Genomic DNA, 22,592 nt, shown 5'->3' on the forward strand with positions numbered 1-22,592 from the left:
GTTTCCTGCAATTTTTCCCAATGTAAGATAAAATACATAAAATAAATTGTATGTACTGAACCCCAAATGTTTACACAAAAATATAATTAACATTTTAATATATACATAATTAGTCTGCTGATTAAAATTTTACAAGTGTGATTTTTATGTAATAAATCATAAAATGAACTTGTACGTTTTATTTTGCTTTCAGTACTACATTGCGAAACACACAAAGGAAAGAGAAGTTTGTGTAAATTTTTAGCACAGGATAATTTGCAATCCCTAAAAATTTGAATTGCATTATGGTTACTTACATGAGCATTTTATGCATTGCGCAGTGAATGTAATTGTCATCAAGTTCATTTGGAGTCTGTGTGAGATTAAACTCAGGAGGCAAATGTTAAATTTTATTTCTAGATTTATATTTATTTGAAGATATAAACCGATCAAGAAGTGTGTTTGTGCTATTGTTTTACACTTTTTTCATTTTCAACCACTTCCCCTCAGGAGCAAGTTTTTTATTTTTTCTCACACATTAAAAACTGAATTTTTGCCTATAAAACTGCAGAGGCCCGTTAGAATAAATATGTTGGTAGATGCAATGTTTCATCGTATTTGCACAACGGTTTAAAATTAATTTTAAGCTGATCTCCAGTAATTCAGCCACTTTGTAAAATGTGCTGGAATACTGTGAGTTAAGTCCAACAAGGTGCATGCCACCTCGTAGACTTATCTTTTATTTAGATCTGAAGGTTTTATGGATCTCCGGGATCTATCGCTACACTCTGGGACTATGACAGGAGAGACGCTGCAATCTCATACAGCAGCAACTCTGCCTGCCCATTCCCTCCATTGTTCATTCCAAGGAGCATTTGTATTTTTGAATGGTCGGGCAGGAGGAGGGGAGGGGCGTGCACAGTGGCTGCATGTACTGCTTTAGTAGCTGAGATCAGAAGGTTCAGTGTAGGAGTGCCGATGTCAGGGGTTAGGCTTGGAGACCAGTAGCTATAGCAATAGAGAGGTTCCCACCAACCAGCAGGATAAGTATACAGGTAGGTCACCCTGGCAGATGAAACTGGCTCACCCGAGTTACAGGTTCTAAGCATTAACCGATATTCACCAGAGCTCTTAATTGCGAAGTTGGGTTTCACTGTGTGTTGGTACCAGGTCCTGGTCCTCAGAATCACCATACCAGGAGAAGAACAAGGGGAGCAATGAGAAGGGGTCCAGTAGCAGATATAGTAGGTAGGGATCAAGCAGAAGCATAGTCAGTAAATAAGCCAAAGGTCTGTAACAAGTGGTTGTAAGTTGAAATCAAGGAGAAGCATAGTCGAGGAACAAGCCAAAGGTCAGTAATGAGTGACAGCAAAGGAGTAAGATATTGGCTGGAGAGAGTGCAATAACCTCGCAAACAAGAAGTACAGAGACCTGGATGATTAGATTAGCATAGAAACTATAGGAGGAGCAAAGAGTTTAAGGCTCACCAGAAACATAGTTCAAGGAATTGTCCAGGGAGCTGTCCAGCATCTAGGTGCCTAAGCAAGAAGAATACTGCTAGACAAAGCAGAGACTGCAGGTTCAGATCCAGGCCCTGACAGCCTGAAATATAGCAATGGCCATTTTCCCGGTGCCCAGTAAAAATACAAATTTTAAATTAAGAGATACATTCATGCACTTCGATGGTCTTAACCCCAATAAATCCAGCACATTGTATAAAGTGGCTGAATTCCTTGAGTTCAGAATTGCATCTCATGTCGAATCTATATTTTCAGGAAAAATACAGTAAAATGCACACAATTAGTTTGTAAAAAAATGAGGTTTTGTCGAGTAAACAGATCTCAAATATATTAAGCCTCAAAACCACAAAATGGTGAAAAATGACCATTCTCAAAGTTATCAGTTGGTGACACTTTAAATGCCTTTTACCACTTAGAAGTTTAGCTTTTACTGTAGGTTAGGGAGCCAGAATTCATGGTCACACTATGCCGTGTATGGCCATGTTTAATGTGTGGCATAATTGTTTACATACACGTGTGCACTTCACATGTGAATTTGTGTTCGTTTATTTAGAGGTGCCTTTCAATTTAATAATTTTTTTTTTTGGTTGTTGTATTTATTATTTCAAATACTTTTTATTACATACTGTATATTGTCAGGTGACAAATTCTCTCTATGGAGACATCCGAGGTCTTCTAACAACCTTAGTGTCTCAGCTTCCCTCCACTGCACCAGGCTTTAGAGCCCAGATTTTGACAGCTTCAACTAATCATTGGAAATCTGGTCATTGGAAACCTGCTCCAGACCCCCCCCCCCCCCCCCCCATCTCCAAATGTGCTGTTTTGAACAACAGCTGCGGACTCAAGTGGTTAAATAGTTACATGAAAGTAAAGTAATCCTGTCATGAGAAAAAACAAATGCTACCAATATCTGACCACCTGAAAATGCTAATTGCCTCTGTTATGCTGACCCCTGGTTCCATAACTTTTTTTAATTATTGATCCACGTACACTGATATTAAAAATCAAAGTAATGTTAGAAGTCTTCACAGTTATCATGGCTCACTGAACTGTATTGTATCAAAAGGGTCCAAATAACAGCCAAGTAACTAGTATTTTCAGAAGTAGGTCAACAGTGGCAGCCCTGTGGTTTTGCCATGATAGATTTACTTTAAGCATTATTTTATTCCACCTCTTCATCTGGCTTCATCTTATGCTTTTCACAATACACATTTCATGCACCAGCTAGCGGTGTTTTAAAGCTCAACTCCAGATAGAAAGCTAAATATTCAGATGAAATACAAGAAATGTTTTTCTGTCCATCCAGTTCTGGGAGTAACACATCCCTGCCACATAGCACACTCCAACGGATGGCAGCACTGTCTCAATTAAGAGAAATAGTGATGTTTTCTCCATCCCTGTCTGCAGTTCAGAGAGTGCAAGAGCAACACCAGGCTGACACGGCCTTTGCTTATTCTGCTGTCTCCACCTTTCAGCATATTCCCTTGTCATCATATTTGCATGCAGTACATATGTTTGACTACCTTTCCTTACCTTTCCCAGTGTGAATACTAGTGTATAGGGGATTGGAAGAGGCAAATACCCCAAAAAAATATGGATACTTACATTAGTGTGTGTATGTATGTGTGTATGTGTATATATATATATATATATATATATATATATATATATATATATAATTAAATTATTTGGTTACAAAAATCAGCATTCATTTGTGTGTTTTATGTCTACCTGGAGTTCAGCTTAAAGAACATGCTATCATTTCTGTGAATTCAATGTTTATAAACAAAATAATGCAAAATTCAATCATATAATTAAAATACTGCATGCACTGTACTTTAGTGAATTGGCCCCTATAGTTGTACAAAAACAATATTAGATGAGATGTTTGGAAGAATTTTGAATTTCTTTCTATGCTAATTTAAAGCTTACTATTCTCCTAAGTGTACTTTATTACTTTTGTATTAGCTTTTCTTCCCAAGAAACAAGAGTTGAGATACAGCCCATAGTATTCAAATATCATCTTACAAAGCCCTGTTTTTTAGAGCTTCAAAATCTCTTTTATACAGGTACCATTTCAGTAAAGTAAAATCTCATTGGTTGCTCTGGGCACTTCGCACATTATTATTTACATTCTGTAATGCATATGCCCCATCTATGTGTAGAATGGGGTAATTAGTTCAAAGAATCAAGTTTATTAAACAAAATTCAGGGATTATGTGCAATGTACGGTAAACCAAAGCATCCATTTAATGCCATTTAATGCCCAATACACTTTTATCACATCCTTATTTCTTTGTACATGGCAGTACTGAATATCATTGTTGCATCTTACACTGCATTACATTTGGTTAGTAATGTAGCACAGAGAGCAGTAATGTACAAATCACATTTCATTGTTCGTCACATCAGTGTTGCATAAATTCTGATTGGTTAGCCTGAACTTAGTACATGTCTCTTAACTTGCTAAAAATCCTGTTCATTTTCAGTTGTATTTCAAATATTGTTTTACAATTAACAGCTTATTTTTCAAGTAACCCCTCTGAACTGGACGCAGTGGCTTGTAGTCATGAAGATTTCGTTGCCTGTTATTCTGCTTGATGAAGGTCTCAAGTATATATCACGGCATCACCTGGATGGTAAGGTCTTTCTTCTGTGTACCTGTTATTTATTACTATTACTATATTTATTACAAAGTGGAACTTCACTCTCCCAATCAACATGGATTATTTTAAATCCTCATGCTGCTAGCATTAGTATATAGATAGGAAAGTATATTATATTTACTTGTTTAAACTATTTTTTTACATTTCTTCAGTTACTTCCTGGTTTGCCTAGGCAAATGTCTTACATGAGTCTTCAGGAGGAGGAGGGGTTTCTCAGCTAAGCACACTCTCCTGCATGCATGCTTGAGCGAAGGGCAGATGGATTCCAGGAAGTAAATGCTCACACTGAATTTCAGAGCTCTGTATGTTTGCCATTTATTCCCAGAATGCACCATGGTTCATGTGATGCATTTCGATATGTTGCTATAGGTTTTAAGGGTTTTTTTTTTGTTTTTGTTTTTTAATCATTCATTGTTATCATGAAGGCACATACACTTCATGTACATTTAATTATTATATGCTTGGCTGGAAACCATTTTTATTATCCATTTTTTAATTAAAATTGTCATAAACCCAAAACCAAAAATGTAATATATTGCAGCTTATCAATCATTAGATGTGGTGGCTGAATTCCTTTTCTTTATAGGCTTTCCCCCCTCTGTTTTTACCTGGTGACCTGGCCAATAATACACCTTCCTGTATTAGTGTGCAACCACTCTCGATGAAGGAGTATTGTCAGTCTGGAGAGAGAAGAGTGTAAGATGTTCTAGCACATTTAGACACGCTAACACATTGAACCTGAACGCCAGCTCACACTTTATAAGCAGTTATAGCAAACAAGTTTTTCCTTTTGGAATAAAGGTTTTACAGGTTGTCTCAACCCTGTAATTGATACATCTGCAGAACAGTTTATGTTGAAAAATAACACGTATTGGCCAGATCACCAGGTGAAAATAAAGAAAAAAATAAAAAGTCTAAAAAAGAAATCGAAAGCAGCCATCACATCTAAGAATTGATAAGTTGCAGTAAAATGATTGCTTTTGGATTTAATACCACTTTAACATTGCAGGGAGTAAATGCAACTTCATAGGTCAGGGTTAACAAGGTGTGATAAATTATTACAGGTTTCACAGGGTTAAACACTTTCAATTAGCAAAACCAAGTTCACTTAGCTTATTAAATAAGGGTAGGCTGAGTTGACTTTAAATATGTAGTCATGTACAGGGGAAATTAAAAAAAATAAACATTTTCTTTGAAGTATGGGAATCATATATACAAACTCTGCCAGCTGATATTCAGCGGTGGATAGAGAAATTATTTTGCGATACTAAGTGGTACGTAACCAGACTGCTTGCTAATGATCCCCCAATTATTGTCTCATTTCTTGCAGGTGTTTCCTCTTTCTTGGCCAAATGTTGTAACCTTTTTGTTTATCAATGGCAAAAAAATAGATTTTATGCTTGATCAAGATTGGATGTTTAATTTAAAAACCGCTTCACTTCATTCACTAAACTCCCCGACATATATATATATATATATATATATATATATATATATATATATATATATATATATATACATACAAAGTGCTCTATTTCTTTAGTAAATAAGCACTGATATTTGCCTTGTGTTTTTAAATGGCATTCTTTATTTTAGCCACTAGGTGTCATCTGAAATGTTAGGAAATATTAGCTTTCGCTTATGAATTGGCTTGGCATGTAAATATATGTTAATTTTCACAGCTTATAACACAAAACCTAGCAGCTTGTGTTATTGTACGAGAAACATTAAAAAATTTCCCTTATGAATCTTACATAGTTGCATTATTTAGCATAACCATTACTACTTGAAATTCAGATGGCACATGTGTTTATGCTCTCAGTATTTTCGTTATGGGTCCTTAAAAGTCTGCAGTTGAATTTGTTCATGAATAGGAAAATGAACATTTAAAAGTCTAAAATAGAATGTGATTGTATGAATATTGTCAGTCAACAACTTTGTTGACAACAGGGTTATATTTACAATATACTCTATGTAATCAACATCTGGAACAAAGGCAACAGTGCAAAAAAATCTAAACTATACTTATTAGAAATGATGGACATATTCATAGTGCATAGGGAATTCTCAACTCAAAATACAGCGTAGTAGTTCACTACACACAAGTTAAAGTGGAACTTTGGTCAGAAAATTAGGTCCTGCTAAATGACTTCAGGCTGGCCCCATTTGCAGGTATAGCTATGTAAAATATTATAAATGCCTATACTGTTTAAAATCCAGTAATACACTGTCTCACCCTGCACATGCTCTGCTGCTCTCCATATTTAGGCACTGCCGAGTTTGTAGAGGACGATCTTCTGACAGCCTTAAAGCGGAATTAAACACTCCTATTCTTTACAACCAAGGAAGCTGCTTCTGTTTGATCTGCAGCTGCCATGGTGCTGCACATGTGATCACTTATGACACCAGCCATTTGATGGTTTGGTTGAGGACACAAGCAATTGTGACAGTTAGCAATCCCAGCATTGCAAGAATGTAACTGATTTCTAAAATCGATAGGTTTAGTTCCACTTTTATTTACTGCTGTTCAGGGGCTTTGGGCTTCAGCAAAATGTCAGCCTCCAGCGGGAAGAAACAGGAGCAATGCTTGAGGCAATTTACCACACAAACTAATTTTGGTAGTATAATCATTAATGTGAAATGTGTGTTCCTTGCTAAAGAACTTTTTTTTTTTTTTTTTTGATCAAGTTATTATTGGTGAAGTTCCACTTTAAGTGAATATGTCACCATGCAGGAGCATGTCTGATGCCATTTGGCCATCTTCTGTCAAAGGGGCATGACCGAAGGACTGCCGATCGGCTCCTGATCAGAGCTCTTAGCCAATCACAGCAGGGGAGATAGTTGTACTAACATCGCATAGTACAACAGCTGCTCCTGAGCTGTCATTTTTTTTTTTTTTTTTTTTCATTCAGCTCTGCTGGGTTAAACAAAAAAAAAACTAGTAGTGTGTACCAGGCTTAAAGCTAATGCTTGTTAATTACTTTGCAATAGTGCAAGAGCAGCAAGCAGCTCACTAATGATCTTATCTCTCTGCTCCAATTCAGAAAGTTCATGTGAAACTGTAAAAGTAAAGTAGCTGGATTACAATGCTTGCCTCATCCACTCCAGTGCCAGTTCTGATGTACAGGGGGTAGAGGAGGCTGATACATAGATTAGGGGCTGTTTTAAAATACAGGAAGTACGTTTAATGCTTAGCTGTTTTAAATGGGTGTTTTTTTATATTTGCCTACACTTTATTCATTCTTTTTAATATGACTGGACTAAAGAATAGTTTTTATATTTAACCCTCCTGGCGATATTCCAGAGTGTGGCTCGGCGTTAAATTTCAGTACCATTAGCGGTAACCCTGAGTCACACTCCAGATTGCATTGCAGAATCCTGGTACAGCATACTTAACTTGTCACCAGGATCCTCCAATGTCCCCCTGCTGTGTCCTCCGCCGGATCATCCGCCCGATGCTCTGTGTTCCGGGCTCTGTTCCATGTGAGCGTCAAATTCAAAAAGTACAACATACATAACACATACAGTACACTGTAATCTGTAAGATTACATTACTGTATCAAATAATTTCACCTCCCTTTTGTCCCTAGTGCTTTGTCCAGTGCCCTGCATGCACTTTTATATTATATATATATATATATTGTTCTTTCTGCCTGGAAACTTGAGATTGTCCATGGCAACCAAAAAGTGTCCCTTTACGTCAAAAGTGGTTTTAGACCAGCTAGAAAACAGCGATAGTAAATTAAAAAAAAAAAATGAGGAGATTTGTTGGGACTTTAAATGAGGCAGGGACCTAGTCATGCCTCCATCCCTATCTATGTGGGAAAGAGGAAGAAAAAAAATGGGACTTTGAATGAGGGACGCAGTCAATATGAAAAAGGTCAAAAATTGTTATTTATGTGTCAGATTTAAACAATAATACATGCTACTGGTTATTATTGCAATATTTCATCTGGATATATTCATATAAAAGCATGAATGACACATATCCAGGTGGAAATATTATGGGTATAACATCTCTTGATTTCCCATCACTATTAGGAATAAACACCATAATTTACAAAAAATTCATATATAATTACACAGGTGCAGCTGCTAAAAGATAATAAAAAACACATGATCGATTTAAACATAAGTACAAAAGCTTGACGCATTTCATGGAAATTTATCCACTCTTCAGTTGCAAACGTGTACATCTGTAAAAAAACATATAAAAATCCTTAGATCATTGTCTTTTGAAAGAAGCCAAAATGGTAGAAAAACCCCATTAGAAATGGAGTACTCACAAAATCGCTGTTTATAGAAAGTGTAACACCAATGGCTGGAAACCCCTAGAGTGGGGCATCTTTTCTGGGAGCTGTGGTTGCGTGAACAGTATACATGGCCCGTGCAAGGTGACATCCAGGGATGCAGAAATTCCGGCAGGACAATTTCCTGGGCATGACCATGAATGTTTCCTATGATTGTCTTGAAGGACTGCCAAAAAAATATATATATATATTATCATGTATAACAAAACCCTGTCTAAGGACAGAAAAAATGGAGGATTAGGGAGTGGAAAAATGTGACAATAGGTAAAAAAAACTCACCAACATAAACTATGTAAATGGGAACCATTTAGAACCTTTATCAATTTTCAATATGAGGCTATGAATGGTAAAATACCTAGTGCTGTAACCTGGGTAATCATGATGAAATTTAGTGAGGATGATCTGGAAACACCAGCAGGACTGATCTACCACCCCATAGAGCCTATAAGGGCACACACAGCCCACACCCCCAAACGCCATGCTGAGCCTGCATAGGAAGGGAGGAGGCACCCGGCATTTGGTGCCAAACCCCCTCGCACATACTACAGATAGAGAACACTGTCGGCACGTCAGCGCTCATTGAGCGACGCCGCACGTCAAGTGTGTGGAACATAACGTCGATGCACAATACAGAGGCATCCCTCGCCCCAAAAGGGGGAGGGAGAGACCCAGTGGAGTGCATCGCAGCTCCCGGAAAAATGTGAGTCAACGGCTCATAAATCCAGACAATGTGGCACTAACACAGCGCATGAGAAAGCCATAGATCTAGATTAAAAAAATGTAATATAGGGAGGGACCATTGTGGTACCTTACAAGCACAAAGTACAACAAACTAAGGATTGATATTTTTTGGGCCAGCTACAATTAAATATACCTGCCATTTATTTATTAAATCTGACTGTAGTGTATAGACTGTCCCTCCATCCCTGATTTAATACAAAAAGAGGAGATTTGTTGGGACTTTAAATGAGGCAGGGACCTAGTCATGCCTCCATCCCCATCTATGTGGGAAAGAGAGGAAGAAGAAAATGGGACTTTAAATGAGGCACACAGTCAATATGAAAAAGGTCTTTTAGGCACTTTTATAATATATATACTGTTCTTTCTGCCTGTAAACTTGAGATTGTCCATGGCAACCAAAAAGTGTCCCTTTACGTCAAAAGTGGTTTTAGACCAGCTAGAAAATTAGAACACTTGCAGAATTGAGTGATAGTGAATTGTGGGGAAATTAATTTTATTATTTTATTATTTTTTATAATTAGTTATTATAATTTATGATTTTGTGTTTCAAACTTAATACCCGGGATGTCTACTAGACTCTTGTTTGGACAGATTTAAGTGTGTTATTACTAAGAATTACAGGCCTACGATATAAAACGCCAAATTTCTATACAAAACAATGTACCTCTTTGAGATTAAAAAATCTGGCATAATCATTCCGCGGGGAAGGTTAACTGATGTACAGCCTTAAAGTCCTAAAGTCAAACCATTTTTTTTTACCTTCATGCATTCCCTGCATTAGGGTTTAAAAAAAAAAAACACATCCCTAAACACTTACCTGTGTCCTGTCACTGATCCAGCGCTGTCCGGCTGCAGCATCGCTCCTTTCACTTCCTGGTTTCACAGGAGACACTGAGGGCAGTTGGAGCCATAGGCTGGCAGTCAAACTTGTGTGAAGAGGCAGTGGGGCATAGCTTACCTGAGCTGTGTGTCTCTCTGGATGCACACAGCCCAGCTTGGAAGCGCACCTGCACAGGTGCCACCATAGCATCTGGCTTGCTAAGGAGGCATCTGAAAAAGTGTGAAGTGGACAGCGCTGGTGGGGGACTTCCAGAAGAGGCGGTAAGCCACCTTTCTGTGCAATATAGTTGCACAGAGTTGTTAAGTATAACCTCTTTTTTTTATTTTTATTTTTAAAAAATCACTTGAATCATAGCCATCACTGAAAACCATGTCAGGGTGTCCTTTGGCTAACAAAAAACATTAAGTGTTGCAGACAGAATTAATTGTCAGTGTGTACTGACTTGTTTTGTAATCCAAACAAAATAAGCCTCAATTTATACAATTTTGCCATAAGGAAAATAGATCTTTAATTTTGTCACGTAACTGTAGTTTTCAGTCCCTTGAACTGACCTGAAAATAGCTGTCACTTTCTTAATAAGGATTATTCTTGTCCTGGTATGTTGGCTTTAAAGTGGTTGTAAACCTCAGACATGAAATATGAACAAAACCTATCCCTCTACAGTGTGTACATGTCTCAATTCAGAGCACTAAGTGTAATTTCTGTCTGTTGCCTTGTCTCTCTGCTATCAACATAAATCACTTCTGACAAGGTTTCCTCAAACCAAGAGAAAAAGGGTGACGGGAGGGATTTCCAGCTGATTGACAGCCTCAGCTCTGTTCCTTCCCTCCAATCATCTTTCAGAGCTCTCTTCACTGAGCTATGCAGTGTGTAATTTCAGCTCTCTGACCCTTTTTCTGACAGTTCAGACAAGCTTTTTAGACCTTGGACTTTGGATGTAGAGAAGACTTCGGATAAACAGGTACAACTTATGTAGGAGGATTTGTTTCACCTCTGTGTATCACCTGAGGCCAGTCACTTCACTCGGAAGGGTTTACAATCACTTTAGGTTAACCAACAGTAATTTTTCATCCCCATTTGTTGTGTTTTTTTTTTTTTTTTTTTTTGTTTTTTTGTTTTTTGGTATCAGTTAGGACACTATCCTCTACTTTTTACTTGTCATATATCCAAAAGTATGAGAATGACAGCCACCTGCATTTTATTGTTTAGTACTAATTTTTTCATTTCCCTAGGTTTACTAAAAACTGTAGAACAGTCTTGGAATGGGACTGCCCAGACGAAGACTAACAGGAGTCAAGATCAGACTGGGTGATTATTATTATTTTTTATTTGTTTCGGATGGACATGGCAAGTTTTAGGCTTTCTGTATTTATTTTTTTTGCTGTAAACAAAGATGTATTTGTTTTTTTCATTTTTGAGACATGTATGCAAAAGATGGTAAACAAACCGGCTGTAACAGTTCTGACAACAAAAATGCTACACTAGTAGCATTTTTAATTTGGAATTTTTCATTTTAAGAATGTTCGTTCAATTTTCTAATTGTGAGTGAGGTCAAATTATGTTCATTCAAAAATCTACTCGTGTATGGCCAATTTTAAGTTTCTCTGACTGCATCCAAATGGGATGCCTTGCTGTGGAATATACCTGTAGATACACTCGCCTTGTGATAAAATACAACATTAAGTGATTTTAGTAAGCCCCTTAATTTTTCAGGTAATGCATCTGCTCTCAAACCCTTTTTCTGTTTTTCTCTTTTCTGCTTGTAAAATTGGTCTTGCCACCCTGAAAGCTTGTTCAGCAGTGGGGTGGCTGACCAGCATTCTATGCTAGCGCTTTCTCCTCTCCTGTAAGGGAAGATTTGCAGACTACAAAGCATACAACACATGGCTCATATATAACTTCTGGCCTACAGCAAGCAATAGCAAATAGAATTTCCCCTGGTTTAAATGGATATTATAAGTGAAATGTTAAAGGAGAAGTCACCTATGTGGCTGCAGCATTGGTCCGATACTGCAGCTGTCCCCTGCCGGTTCTAAGACCGAAAATTTATGTGATCACTCAGTTGTCTGTCTAGGCAACTGTCGGTCACAAGCTCTCTGCTCAGCCCCTCCAGCTCTCAGACCCCTTTCACACTGAGCCGCCCCGGGCGTCAGCGGTAAAGCAGCGCTATTTTTAGCGCTGCTTTACCATCGTTTCAGACGCCAGCAGGGCAGTTTTAACCCCCCCGCTAGCGACCGAAAAGGGCTTAAATCCGCCCGCAAAATGCCACTGCAGCGACGCTTTGCCGGCGGTATAGCAGTGCTGCCCCATTGTTTTCAATGGGCAGGGGCACTTTAGGAGCTGTGAGTTCACCGCTCCTAATGCGCTCCAAAGAAGCTGCTGGCAGGACTTTTTCTGACGCCCTGCCAGCGCACCGCTCCAGTGTGAAAGCCCTCGGGCTTTCACACTGGAGTGAATGGAGCCGCTGTTTCAGGGCGCTTTGCAGATGCTATTTTTAATGCTAAAGCGCCTCAGTGTAAAAGGGGTCTCACTGGAGCGCCAGGCTGTGGAGGGGTCAGGAGCGGCTAGCTCAGGCTCTCAACAGTGGGTTGCCCTCTGTCGCCCTTTCTATTTGCTCTCATAATTGAGCCTTTGGCGATTGCCCTAAGATTGTCATCAAAGGTTGGGGCGATCAGAGTAAGCACCATTGATGAACGCCTGGCATTCTATGCCAATGATTTGTTGCTGTTCCTGCGAGACCCGAGAGAGTCGCTAACAGCAGCTTTGCAGATTATGAACATCTTCACTACTTTCTCGGGTTAATTAACAAATAAATTGTCTATCCTGCCACTGGATTCAGGTGCAAAGAAGGCGGCGGACCCCAATCTGGCATTGAAATGGGTGTTTACAATTACATATTTAGGAGTCAGTCACAGCAAATACTGCCGACTATCTGCCCCTTAATCTGACGTCCTTATTGACTCTCTTTAAACAGAAGGTCCAAGCATGGCAAAAACTTCCATTATCATTAATAGGGAGGGTTAACCTGCTTAAGATGAAAATTCACCCATATGGATACCTAAATCATTCTTTAAAAAGTTGAATAGCATCAACAGTTTGTTTCTGTGGTCCTCTAAGTCACCTTCAGGAACCCTTGGGTCAGGGAGGTTTAGCCTTGCCAGACTGGAGGAAATACTACATAGTGAGCCAGATGGTGTTTGTTCAACGCTGGCTGATCTCTGATGCTGGGGACTCGGCCACGGTATTAGAGGCAGCACACCTGGGATCATATGAGTCTTTAAGATTGGCCATTCGTAGAGGTTCTAAGTCAGATCTTCCCCTTACGAGGTCTATGAAAGCCACCATCAAGGCATGGGAAGAGGCGGTTGGATTGGCCTGTCCTAATCATTTATGCCGCATACACACGATCGGAAATGCCGCCAGCAAAACTCCGATGAGAGCTTTTTGTCGGAAAATGCGACCGTGTGTATGCTCCATCTGTCTTTTGCTGGCGGAATTCCAGCCAGCAAAAGCTTGAGGGCATTTTCTCTATTTTTCAGTCAGTAAAAGTTCCTATCCGAAAATGTGTTTGTATGCAATTCGGACGTGCAAAAAATCACGCATGCTCGGAAACAATTTGACATATGCTCGGAAGCATTGAACTTCATTTTCTCGGCTCGTCGTAGTGTTGTACGTCACCGCGTTTTTGACGGTCGAAAGTGACCGTGTGTATGCAAGGCAAGCTTGAGCGCAATTCCGTCGGAAAAACTTTTTCTGACGGAAATTCCGATCGTGTGTACGCGGAATTAGCCTTTTCTCCCACAACCCTCTTGTGGATGAATCCCAAACTGCCTGACTTCTACTCTTTCGAGGACCCCATGGCGTGGGTATCTAGGGGGGGTTAAACTTCTTAAAGACATCACTAGAGAGGGGGAATTACTGACCTTTGACCAGCTCAAAAGTAGACATGACCTTCCCAATTCGCACTACTTCAGATTTCTCCGACTGCGTCACGCCTTCCAGGCCCAGTTTAAAGATAGTGTTTTGGGAAGTTCGTCAGATGTGAGCAGGTTTTCTAAGTCTGAGGGAAAGGACTTGTTGGCACTATCAGTTACATACAAGGAGTTATTTAAAAAACGTCCAATGGCAGTGGTTAAATGTAGGGAATGGTGGGAAGCAGAGGTCTCTGACATCCAGGGTGAGGAGTGGGATGACATGTGGGATCACCCCTTTCAGCACTTGGTAGCGGTGAGGGACAGGCTGATCCAATTAAAATTTTTGCATAAAATTTATTATACACTGGCTAGATACTAGCGACCATATACCCGAATGTTGCAGCCGAATGTTGGCGGTGTACGTTTTCACCAGCAGCTGCTGACCATATTTTCTGGGGTGCCCTCGGATAAAACAGATTTGGACTGAGGTTACCTCCTCAGACAATTAGTGTGTCTCCTGGGATTGGTGGAAGAGGTGGTCCCATCTCGGGCTCATAGAACTCTGATCAATATCCTACTGTTTTATTGTAGGAAGGCCTTATTACTAGACTGGAAGAAACCGGAGGCCCCATCCTTGCCCTTTTGGAAGGGGTTGGTCAATTCAATGATGCCATATTATAAAGTGACATATCTGTCAAGGGGATATGGAAAGAAATTTGATAAGGTGTGGCAGGCGTGGTATAGCTCAGATGTCACAGTGGGGTAAGAGTCCTAGTGACCTAAAAGACTATAAAGTGTACATTCTCTTAATGACCTAGTCGGGGATGGAAGGTACCTGAGGCGCATTTTACTCTAGTTTGCTTATATGGTTGGGCAGTTTAGCCATAATTGATGTTTGTGTTTAAACACTGGAGATAATTGGGCACTGCACAAATACTCCTGGAGATGTGTATTGAATACCAGATGCGCTAAGGTCTGGATGCAAGGTCTCTGAGAGGAGTGTGGAGAACTGAGTCTTAAAGTGATTGTAAAGGATCGTTTTTTTTTGTTTTTTTTTTTTAAATAACAAACATGTCATACTTACCTCCACTGTGCAGCTCGTTTTGCACAGAGTGGCCCCAAATATCCTCTCCTGGGGTCCCCCGGCAGCTCTTGCGGCTCCTCCCCGCATCAGATAACCCTTTAGGAGAACTGCTGTCCCGAGGGGGTTACCTTGCGGGTGCGCTCCCGAGTCCAGCATTTGCGTCCACAGACACAAATGCCGGACTCGGCCCCACCCCCCGGTGCCCACATCATTGGATTTGATTGACAGCAGCGGGAGCCAATGGCTGCGCTACTATCAATCGAGCCAGTCAGGACACGAGACACTTTCTAGAGCTGGTGTGCTCGTCCCCGGCGTGAGAAAAAAAGGGTTCAGGTAAGTAAAATGGGGGCACTGGGGGGCTGCTGCACTGCAAGAAGTTTTTCACCTCAATGCATAGAATGGAAAGGTTTACAACCCCTTTAAGTTGTTGGGGGGAGGGGGGTAAAAGACAGTTGTAAATGTCTAGATAGTACAGTAAAACCTTGGATTGCAAGCATAATTTGTTCCAGAAACATACTTGTAATCCAAAAAACTTGTATATCAAAGCAAATTTCCCCATAAGAAATAATTGAAACTCAAATGATTCGTTCCACAACCATTTATTTATAGATGCTTGAGTTTATAGTCCATATAAAAAAGATTATATCAATGTGATAGGTTGTGAAACCATAAAATGTCCATCCACAAGGGGATTAGAAACAAAATCCAGCAGGAGCTACAGAGTATTAAAGAGAAGAGAGGCACCTCTGAGTGTAGCAATATGTTGTTAAATGTTGTACATTCATTAAATGTAACCGTATTGCTACATTTAGAGGCGCCTCTCTTGTCTTTTATACTCAGTTGTGACATGACGCTACTTGTATATCAAGACATCGCTTGTATATCATGTCAAAATGTATTTAAAAATGTTGCTTGTCTTGCAAAACGCTCTCAAACCAAGTTACTCTCAAACCAAGGTTTTACTGTACTTCTATTAGTCAGTCTGTGTGTTATTGTAACTGTTGGCCATATGTGTTGTGCTGAGTCACTTTTCTACTGTATGTTATATTAAACTCAATAAAAAGAATTTTACAAAAAAAAAGTAAAAATTTAGTTAAAAGAATAAAATTGGCCACAAAATTATTTTGTTGAACTGCATTCATCTGCGACATATGGGATAATAGAAAAAATGCCTAGAGCAGTCCTAATTGTAGGTAGAACTAAAATGATATTTCCTATGAAAGTTACGAGTAGGCCCTACAATGTTCTAATGTTGTCAGTAATGAGGAGTAGTAGGTGCCACAATAATTAAAATTAGCTACTCTATGAGAACAAGATTACCAATATTGTAATCAGTGTGCATTTAAAGGTCTGCTCTATTTAGAGTACCCCTAGATAGCCTAAAAAATTACTGCCAAAATTTGTACAAAAAAAAAAAAACATTGCTTTTTACAGACTTTGAGTGCCCAGATCTCCCCAGAAAAACCAGTGAGGCACAGTGGTATCATCTGCACATCCCAAGAGTGTCGAAAATCGGGCTAAATATTAAAAATATATATTTTCCGCCTAATGACCTGAAATCATTGATCATGGAGATATGTATTAAGCACTAGGAAGTAGAGAGAGAAGGGTACACAACACCATTGATTACAAATAAGTATATTTTGTGACTGTTCTGATTTTGCCAATGTAGCAGTGTTTGCTAGATAGTAAAGGTAGGTTGCTGACAGTTCTTATGAATACTATGCTGTGGGAAACATCTTAAAGTGGTTGTAAATGCAGATGGTTTTTTATCTTAATGCATTAAAAGAGATGTATGGGAAAGCAAAAATATGTAGTACATGTTACCCTTGTACCTCCATTGCATGTCTTTCTTTCCTCAGTCCTTTAGTTTTTGCAGAATAGTATTTTGAACAGTCCAGAAGCAGCCTCTTAACGGTTCTCTCTGTTTAAAAGATTGCAGGGGGTGGATACAGCTCCACAATCCAGCCCTTGTTTCAGTCCCTCCCTCTCTGACATGTGGAGGTGCTAAGTGAAGACTCTCATGGGGGGAGGGGGAGAGTCACTGAACACTTCTCATGTCCAGCTGTGAACACAGGTAAGCTTTCTACACACCACTGTGTTATTCTTAGAAGGGGAGACATGGTAAGGAGCATAGTGACCTGTTTCCTGTGTCTGTTCCCTGAAATTAACACAGTGCTATGTGTATAGAGCATACCTGTGTACACTACATAGCAGGTTTGCAGAGGAGAGGGAGACTGACAACTCCCTGTGATCTAAAGTGAAATATCCCTGTTTAGACCCCGGATATTTCCCCAGAAGACTGTCACTGATGTCATCCCCATCCCACCGTACTCCTATACAGTCCCCTCATCCCAATCCCCATCCACCGTACTCCTATACAGTCCCCCTATCCCCCATACTCCTATACAGTCCCATCATCCCCGTACTACTATACAGTCCCGTCATCCCCATCCCCCATACTCCTACACAGTCCCCCCGTCCACCGTACTCCTATACAGTTCCGGCATCCCCATCCCCTGTACTCCTATACAGTTCCGGCATCCCCATCCCCTGTACTCCTATACAGTCCTGGCATTCCCATCCCCCGTACTCCTATGCAGTCCCATCATTCCCATCCCCCATACTCCTATGCAGTCCCATCATCCCCTGTACTCCTATACAGTCCCTTCACCCCATCTCCTGTACTCCTATACAGTCCCATCATCCCCATCCCCGTAGTCCTATACAGTCCCCTCATCCCCATCCCCTGTACTCCTAGCAGTATGAAACCAGCCCAAGCAAATGTACATGGAAGGCCTCATGGCCTCAATCATTTAGAACAATCTGAATAGCCAATAAAATAATAAAATCACAATATTGGCTCTATTGTTTTACTGTAAATGCAGGCAATGCTGACAAAAGGCAGTGCTGTATTTTACTTTCAAAATGTATTCTTTGCATTAGCAGGAAAGTAGAATATAATACACTGTACAGAGCACTATCACTGACTACACTCACTAATGCCTGCTGCCGGTCTCAGGAACTAGCAGAGAGCCCAGAGCCGATGTCATTCACAGAGTGGAGAAGGAAGAGGGGTGGATCCAGACTCCCATTATCGGTATGACAGTTCAAAAAAGTCTGTAGACCCTCCCACTGGTAATTAACTCTATTTTAACAGAAACGGTGCACTTCTCAGAGGGCAGGAAAGATTTGTAGATACTAGCAGCTCATAAGGATTAGGATTAAGCAAAAAAAGGAAACCCATACTTCTCTTTTAAAATAAGTAAAACACCTGTGTGCAGCAGCGCCAATAATACTTACCTGAGCCACATATCGATCCAGGGATGTTGCACAAGAGCCTTGCCTGTCTGGGGACTCTCTCTCATTGGCTGAGACAGCAGCAAGAGCCAATGGCATCAGTCAAAGTCAGTGAACCAATGAGGAGAGAGAGAGGGCGGGGTGGAGCTGCGGTCCATGCTGAATGTACGCACAGTGCAACGGCTCGGGTGCCCTCATAGCAAGCTGCTTACTGTGGGGGCACTCAGCAGGAGGGAGGGCCAGGAGTGCCAGAATAGGATCTGGTCTGCTCTGTGCAAATCCACTGCTCAGAGCAGGCAAGTACAATGGATATAAAAAGTCTACGCACCCCCTTTTTAAAATGTCAGGTTTCTGTGATGTAAAAAAATGAGACAAAGCTAAATCATTTCATAACCTGTTCCACCTTTAATGTGACCTATAAACTGTACAACTCAATTGAAAAACAAACTGAAATATTTTAGTGTGGAGGGAATAAAAATAAAAAACAAAAATAATGTGGTTGCATAAGTGTGCACACCCTCTTATAACTGAGGCTTTAGCTGTGTTCAGAATTAAGCAATCACAGTCAAACTCATGTTAAATAGGAGTCAGTACACACCTTCCATCATTTAAAGTGCCTCTGATTAACCCCAAATAAAGTTCAGCTGTTCTAGTAAATCTTTCCTGACATTTTCTTAGTCGCATCCTACAGCAAAAGCCATGGTCTGCAGAGAGCTTCCAAAGCATCAGAGGGATCTCATTGTTAAAAAGTATCAGTCAGAAGAAGGGTACAAAAAAATTTCCAAGGCATTATATATACCATGGAACAGTGAAGACAGTCATCAAGTGGAGAAAATATGGCAACGGTGATATTACCAAGAACTGGAGTTCCCTCCAAAATTGATGAAAAGACAAGAAGAAAACTGGTCAAGGAGGCTGCCAAGAGGCCTACAGCAACATTAAAGGAGCTGTAGGAATATCTGGAAAGTACTGGCAGTGTGGTACCTGTGACAACAATCTCCCGTATTCTTTATATGTCTGGGCTATGGGGTAGAGTGGCAAGATGGAAGCCTTTTCTTACGAAGAAAAACATCCAATCTAAATTTTGCAAAAAACACATCTGAAGTCTCCCAAAAGCATGTGGGAAAATGTGTTGTGGTCTTATTAAATGTTGAACTTTTTGGTCATAATTCCAAAAGATATGTTTGGCGCAAAAACACTGCACATCACCAAAAGAACACCATACCCAGAGTGAAGCATGGTAGTGGCAGCATCATGCTTTGGGGCTGTTTTTCTTCAGCTGGAACAGGGGCCTTATTCAAGGTAGAGGAAATTATGAAACGTTAGAAATGTCAGTCAATATTGGCACAAAACCTTCAGGCTTCTGCTAGAAAGCTTTCAGCATGACAATGACCCAAAGCATACATCCAAATCAACAAAGGAATGGCTTCACCAGAAGAAAATTAAAATTTTAGAATGGCCCAGCCAGAGCCCAGACCTGAATCTGATTGAAAATCTGTGGAGTGATCTGAAGAAGGCTGTGCACAGGAGATGCCCTCCCAATCTGACAGATTTGGAGTGTTTTTGCAAAGAAGAAAGGACAAATATTGCCAAGTCAAGATGTGCCATGCTGATAGACTCATACCCAAAAAGACCGAGTGCTGTCATAAAATCAATAAGTGCTTCAACCAAGTATTAGTTTAAAGCGGGGGTCCACCCAAAAAAAAAATTAATTAAAAGCCAGCAGCTGCACATACTACAGCTGCTGGATTTTAATAATAGGACACTTACCTGTCCTAGAGTCCAGCGATGTCGGCACCGCAGCTGATGTTTCCATCAGCTGTCGGGTGCTGCTGCCGCCATTGCGGGTAAGGGAACCCAGTAGTGTAGCCTTATGGCTTCACACTGGAAACCATACTGTGCATGCGCGAGGCCCCGCTCCTCTCTCCTACTGGCCCGGTGACAGACGGAGGAGGAGGGAGCCCCGCAGTGACGTCATGGGCCGCGACACGGACTCCTGGAAGTGGGAACAGGATACCTTTCAAAGACAGGTATCCTGTCCCCCCTCCCCCCCAAAAGGTGCCAATTGTGGCACCGGAGGGGGAGAGGAGACAAATGAGCGGACGTTCCACTTTTGGGTGGAACTCCGCTTTAAGAGTGTGCACACTTATGCAACCATATTAAGTTTTTTTATTTTTACTTTCCTCTGCCTAAAAGATTTCAATTTGTTGTACAGTTTATAAGTCACATTAAAGGTGGAAAAAGTTCTGAAATTATTTATCTTTGTCTCATTTTTTTACATCACAGAAACACGACATTTTAACAGGACTGTGTAGACTTTTTATAGCCACTGTATAACATGTTTGTTATTTTTTAACAAAAAAAAAAAGAGACTTTAAAATCACTTTAAAAATGTATTTTAACAAAAAAAGACAATGCTGAGGCTACAAAATACTGCGTTCTGCCATCTGTAAAAAAAAATACTTTTTGTATCATTTATAACTGCAATCAGTCACATATTTTCCTTGAGATTTCTTCTCATACTTAAAATACTAAAGGTTAACCTTAATGCTTAGTTTGTGTAGTAGCACACATAGGTGATCTGTACTTGGAAGAAATGTGTTTTTTTGTGAACAGTCAAGTTCTCACCGTGTAGAAAAAAAAAATGTAATGTAGGGTCATTTTGCCATTAACAATGCTGATGAAAGGCAAGAGTTTAAATATAATTCTTCCTGTGCCAGCCTTGTCATAATTGTGTACTCTGCTCTACAAGTATTTAATCAGACGTTGCTGTACACTTTCCATTGCTTTAGCAAGATTGATTTTGAAATATAATTTGGTCCACTAAAGGTGCAACCATGCATATGCTCCTTTCTAAAAATTTTGGTATCCTAAAATGGCAGTGGATGCTAGCACAGCCATAAATAGACTGGCAGACTGTACACATTTGTTACAGGGAAATTTGTACAGTGACATCTTGTTACCAGTTTCCCAGGGCAACCTCTGAGATAAACACTGAACTGATCTCACAAAGCCCACAAGTTAAATTGCTATTTATTGCACATTTCCAACATTATATGGTAGTCTGCCAGTTTTTTTTAGTAAAAGCATTATTTGAACTATTTTAGTTTTCTAGGCATTCTTGGCATACAAATACTGAATTTACAATGTGTGGAAAATGCTTTACCTATTAGACATTTATTTATGCTTTTTTACTTTCTTGCTTTTCTTGCATTGCTTTATAATTCAGCACCTAAAAAAGGTAAGACACATGCCGCTGTCATTCATTTAAGTGGTAAATGGCATTTTTTTTAGGCTAATACATTTTGTATAATAAACTCCCCAATAACTGCTATATAGAGAGCCACATTCAAAACCAAAAAATTATGTATCAAGGAAATCATTTATAAGCTCCTGACTGTGACACAGCTCTGAGTAACATGAGAATATAACCTTTGCTGTAAACAGGAAGGTATGGAATCTTGCAGAAACCTAGGATTGTCATCCACGCATGTATGCAAGCTTTAAACTTACAGTATCTGAAATAGATTTTTGGCAAATATTTCAATGTACATTGACAATGTTCATGCTTTTTAAATGTGCTGCTACACACTGATATATGAAGTTAAATATAGTGGAGGTGCGTTATAGCAGCTAGTCAGATTCCAGTTGGAATTTTTCTAGGGTAAGTGAGAAAAGTAAAGGTCATGTGGCACCAGCAATTTTGAAGCACATATTTGTATCCTCTATATATCTCTCTGATTATTTTCTCTGGTAGTTTGTAGCTAGTTACAATACTTCCCTGTTGAGCTACAAACTGCTGGTTTCATTCATGCAGGCTGCATTCACACCTCTGCGTTTTGAATTGCGGGCAGATTTGCTACCATTCTGCCTGTGATTTCAAAGCGCCGAGGTGTGAATGACAAATGGCACATTTGAGATGCCACTCATTTGAATGGCACCTAAAATCGCGTGGCGATTTGTCACGCTGCAATCGTGGCAACTGACATCGCGTGAAGCATGTCACCCCAAAGAAGCTCCTGAACATTTTTTGAGCGACAAGTTTCACGCAATGCAGGTTGCTGGGAGAACTGCATCACAATTTTAGGTGCCATTCAAATGAATGGCATCTCAATTGTGCGTCCTGCGATTTGTCATTCACACCTCGGTGCTTTGAAATTGTGGGCAGAATCGCTGCAAATCTGCCCACGTTTTAAAACGCCAAGGTTTAAATACAGGCTCATTGTCACTATCAGCT

At 40.0% G+C, this 22,592-nt stretch overlaps 1 protein-coding gene across 1 annotated transcript in view; it reads left to right on the top strand.

Moving 5' to 3' along the window:
- ATP2A3 (ATPase sarcoplasmic/endoplasmic reticulum Ca2+ transporting 3) overlaps window positions 1–22,592 on the top strand; it is a 391,838-nt gene that overhangs the window by 366,577 nt on the left and 2,669 nt on the right. Inside the window, exons 20-21 of the mRNA XM_073615051.1 lie at window positions 4,021–4,138; window positions 11,290–11,365. Of these exons, the coding sequence (XP_073471152.1) occupies window positions 4,021–4,138; window positions 11,290–11,365 (194 nt within the window). The remainder of the gene's footprint in view (window positions 1–4,020; window positions 4,139–11,289; window positions 11,366–22,592) is intronic.

This window comes from Aquarana catesbeiana, linkage group LG02, assembly GCF_042186555.1.
Source record: "Aquarana catesbeiana isolate 2022-GZ linkage group LG02, ASM4218655v1, whole genome shotgun sequence".
In the NCBI taxonomy this organism is placed as follows: Eukaryota; Metazoa; Chordata; class Amphibia; order Anura; family Ranidae; genus Aquarana; species Aquarana catesbeiana.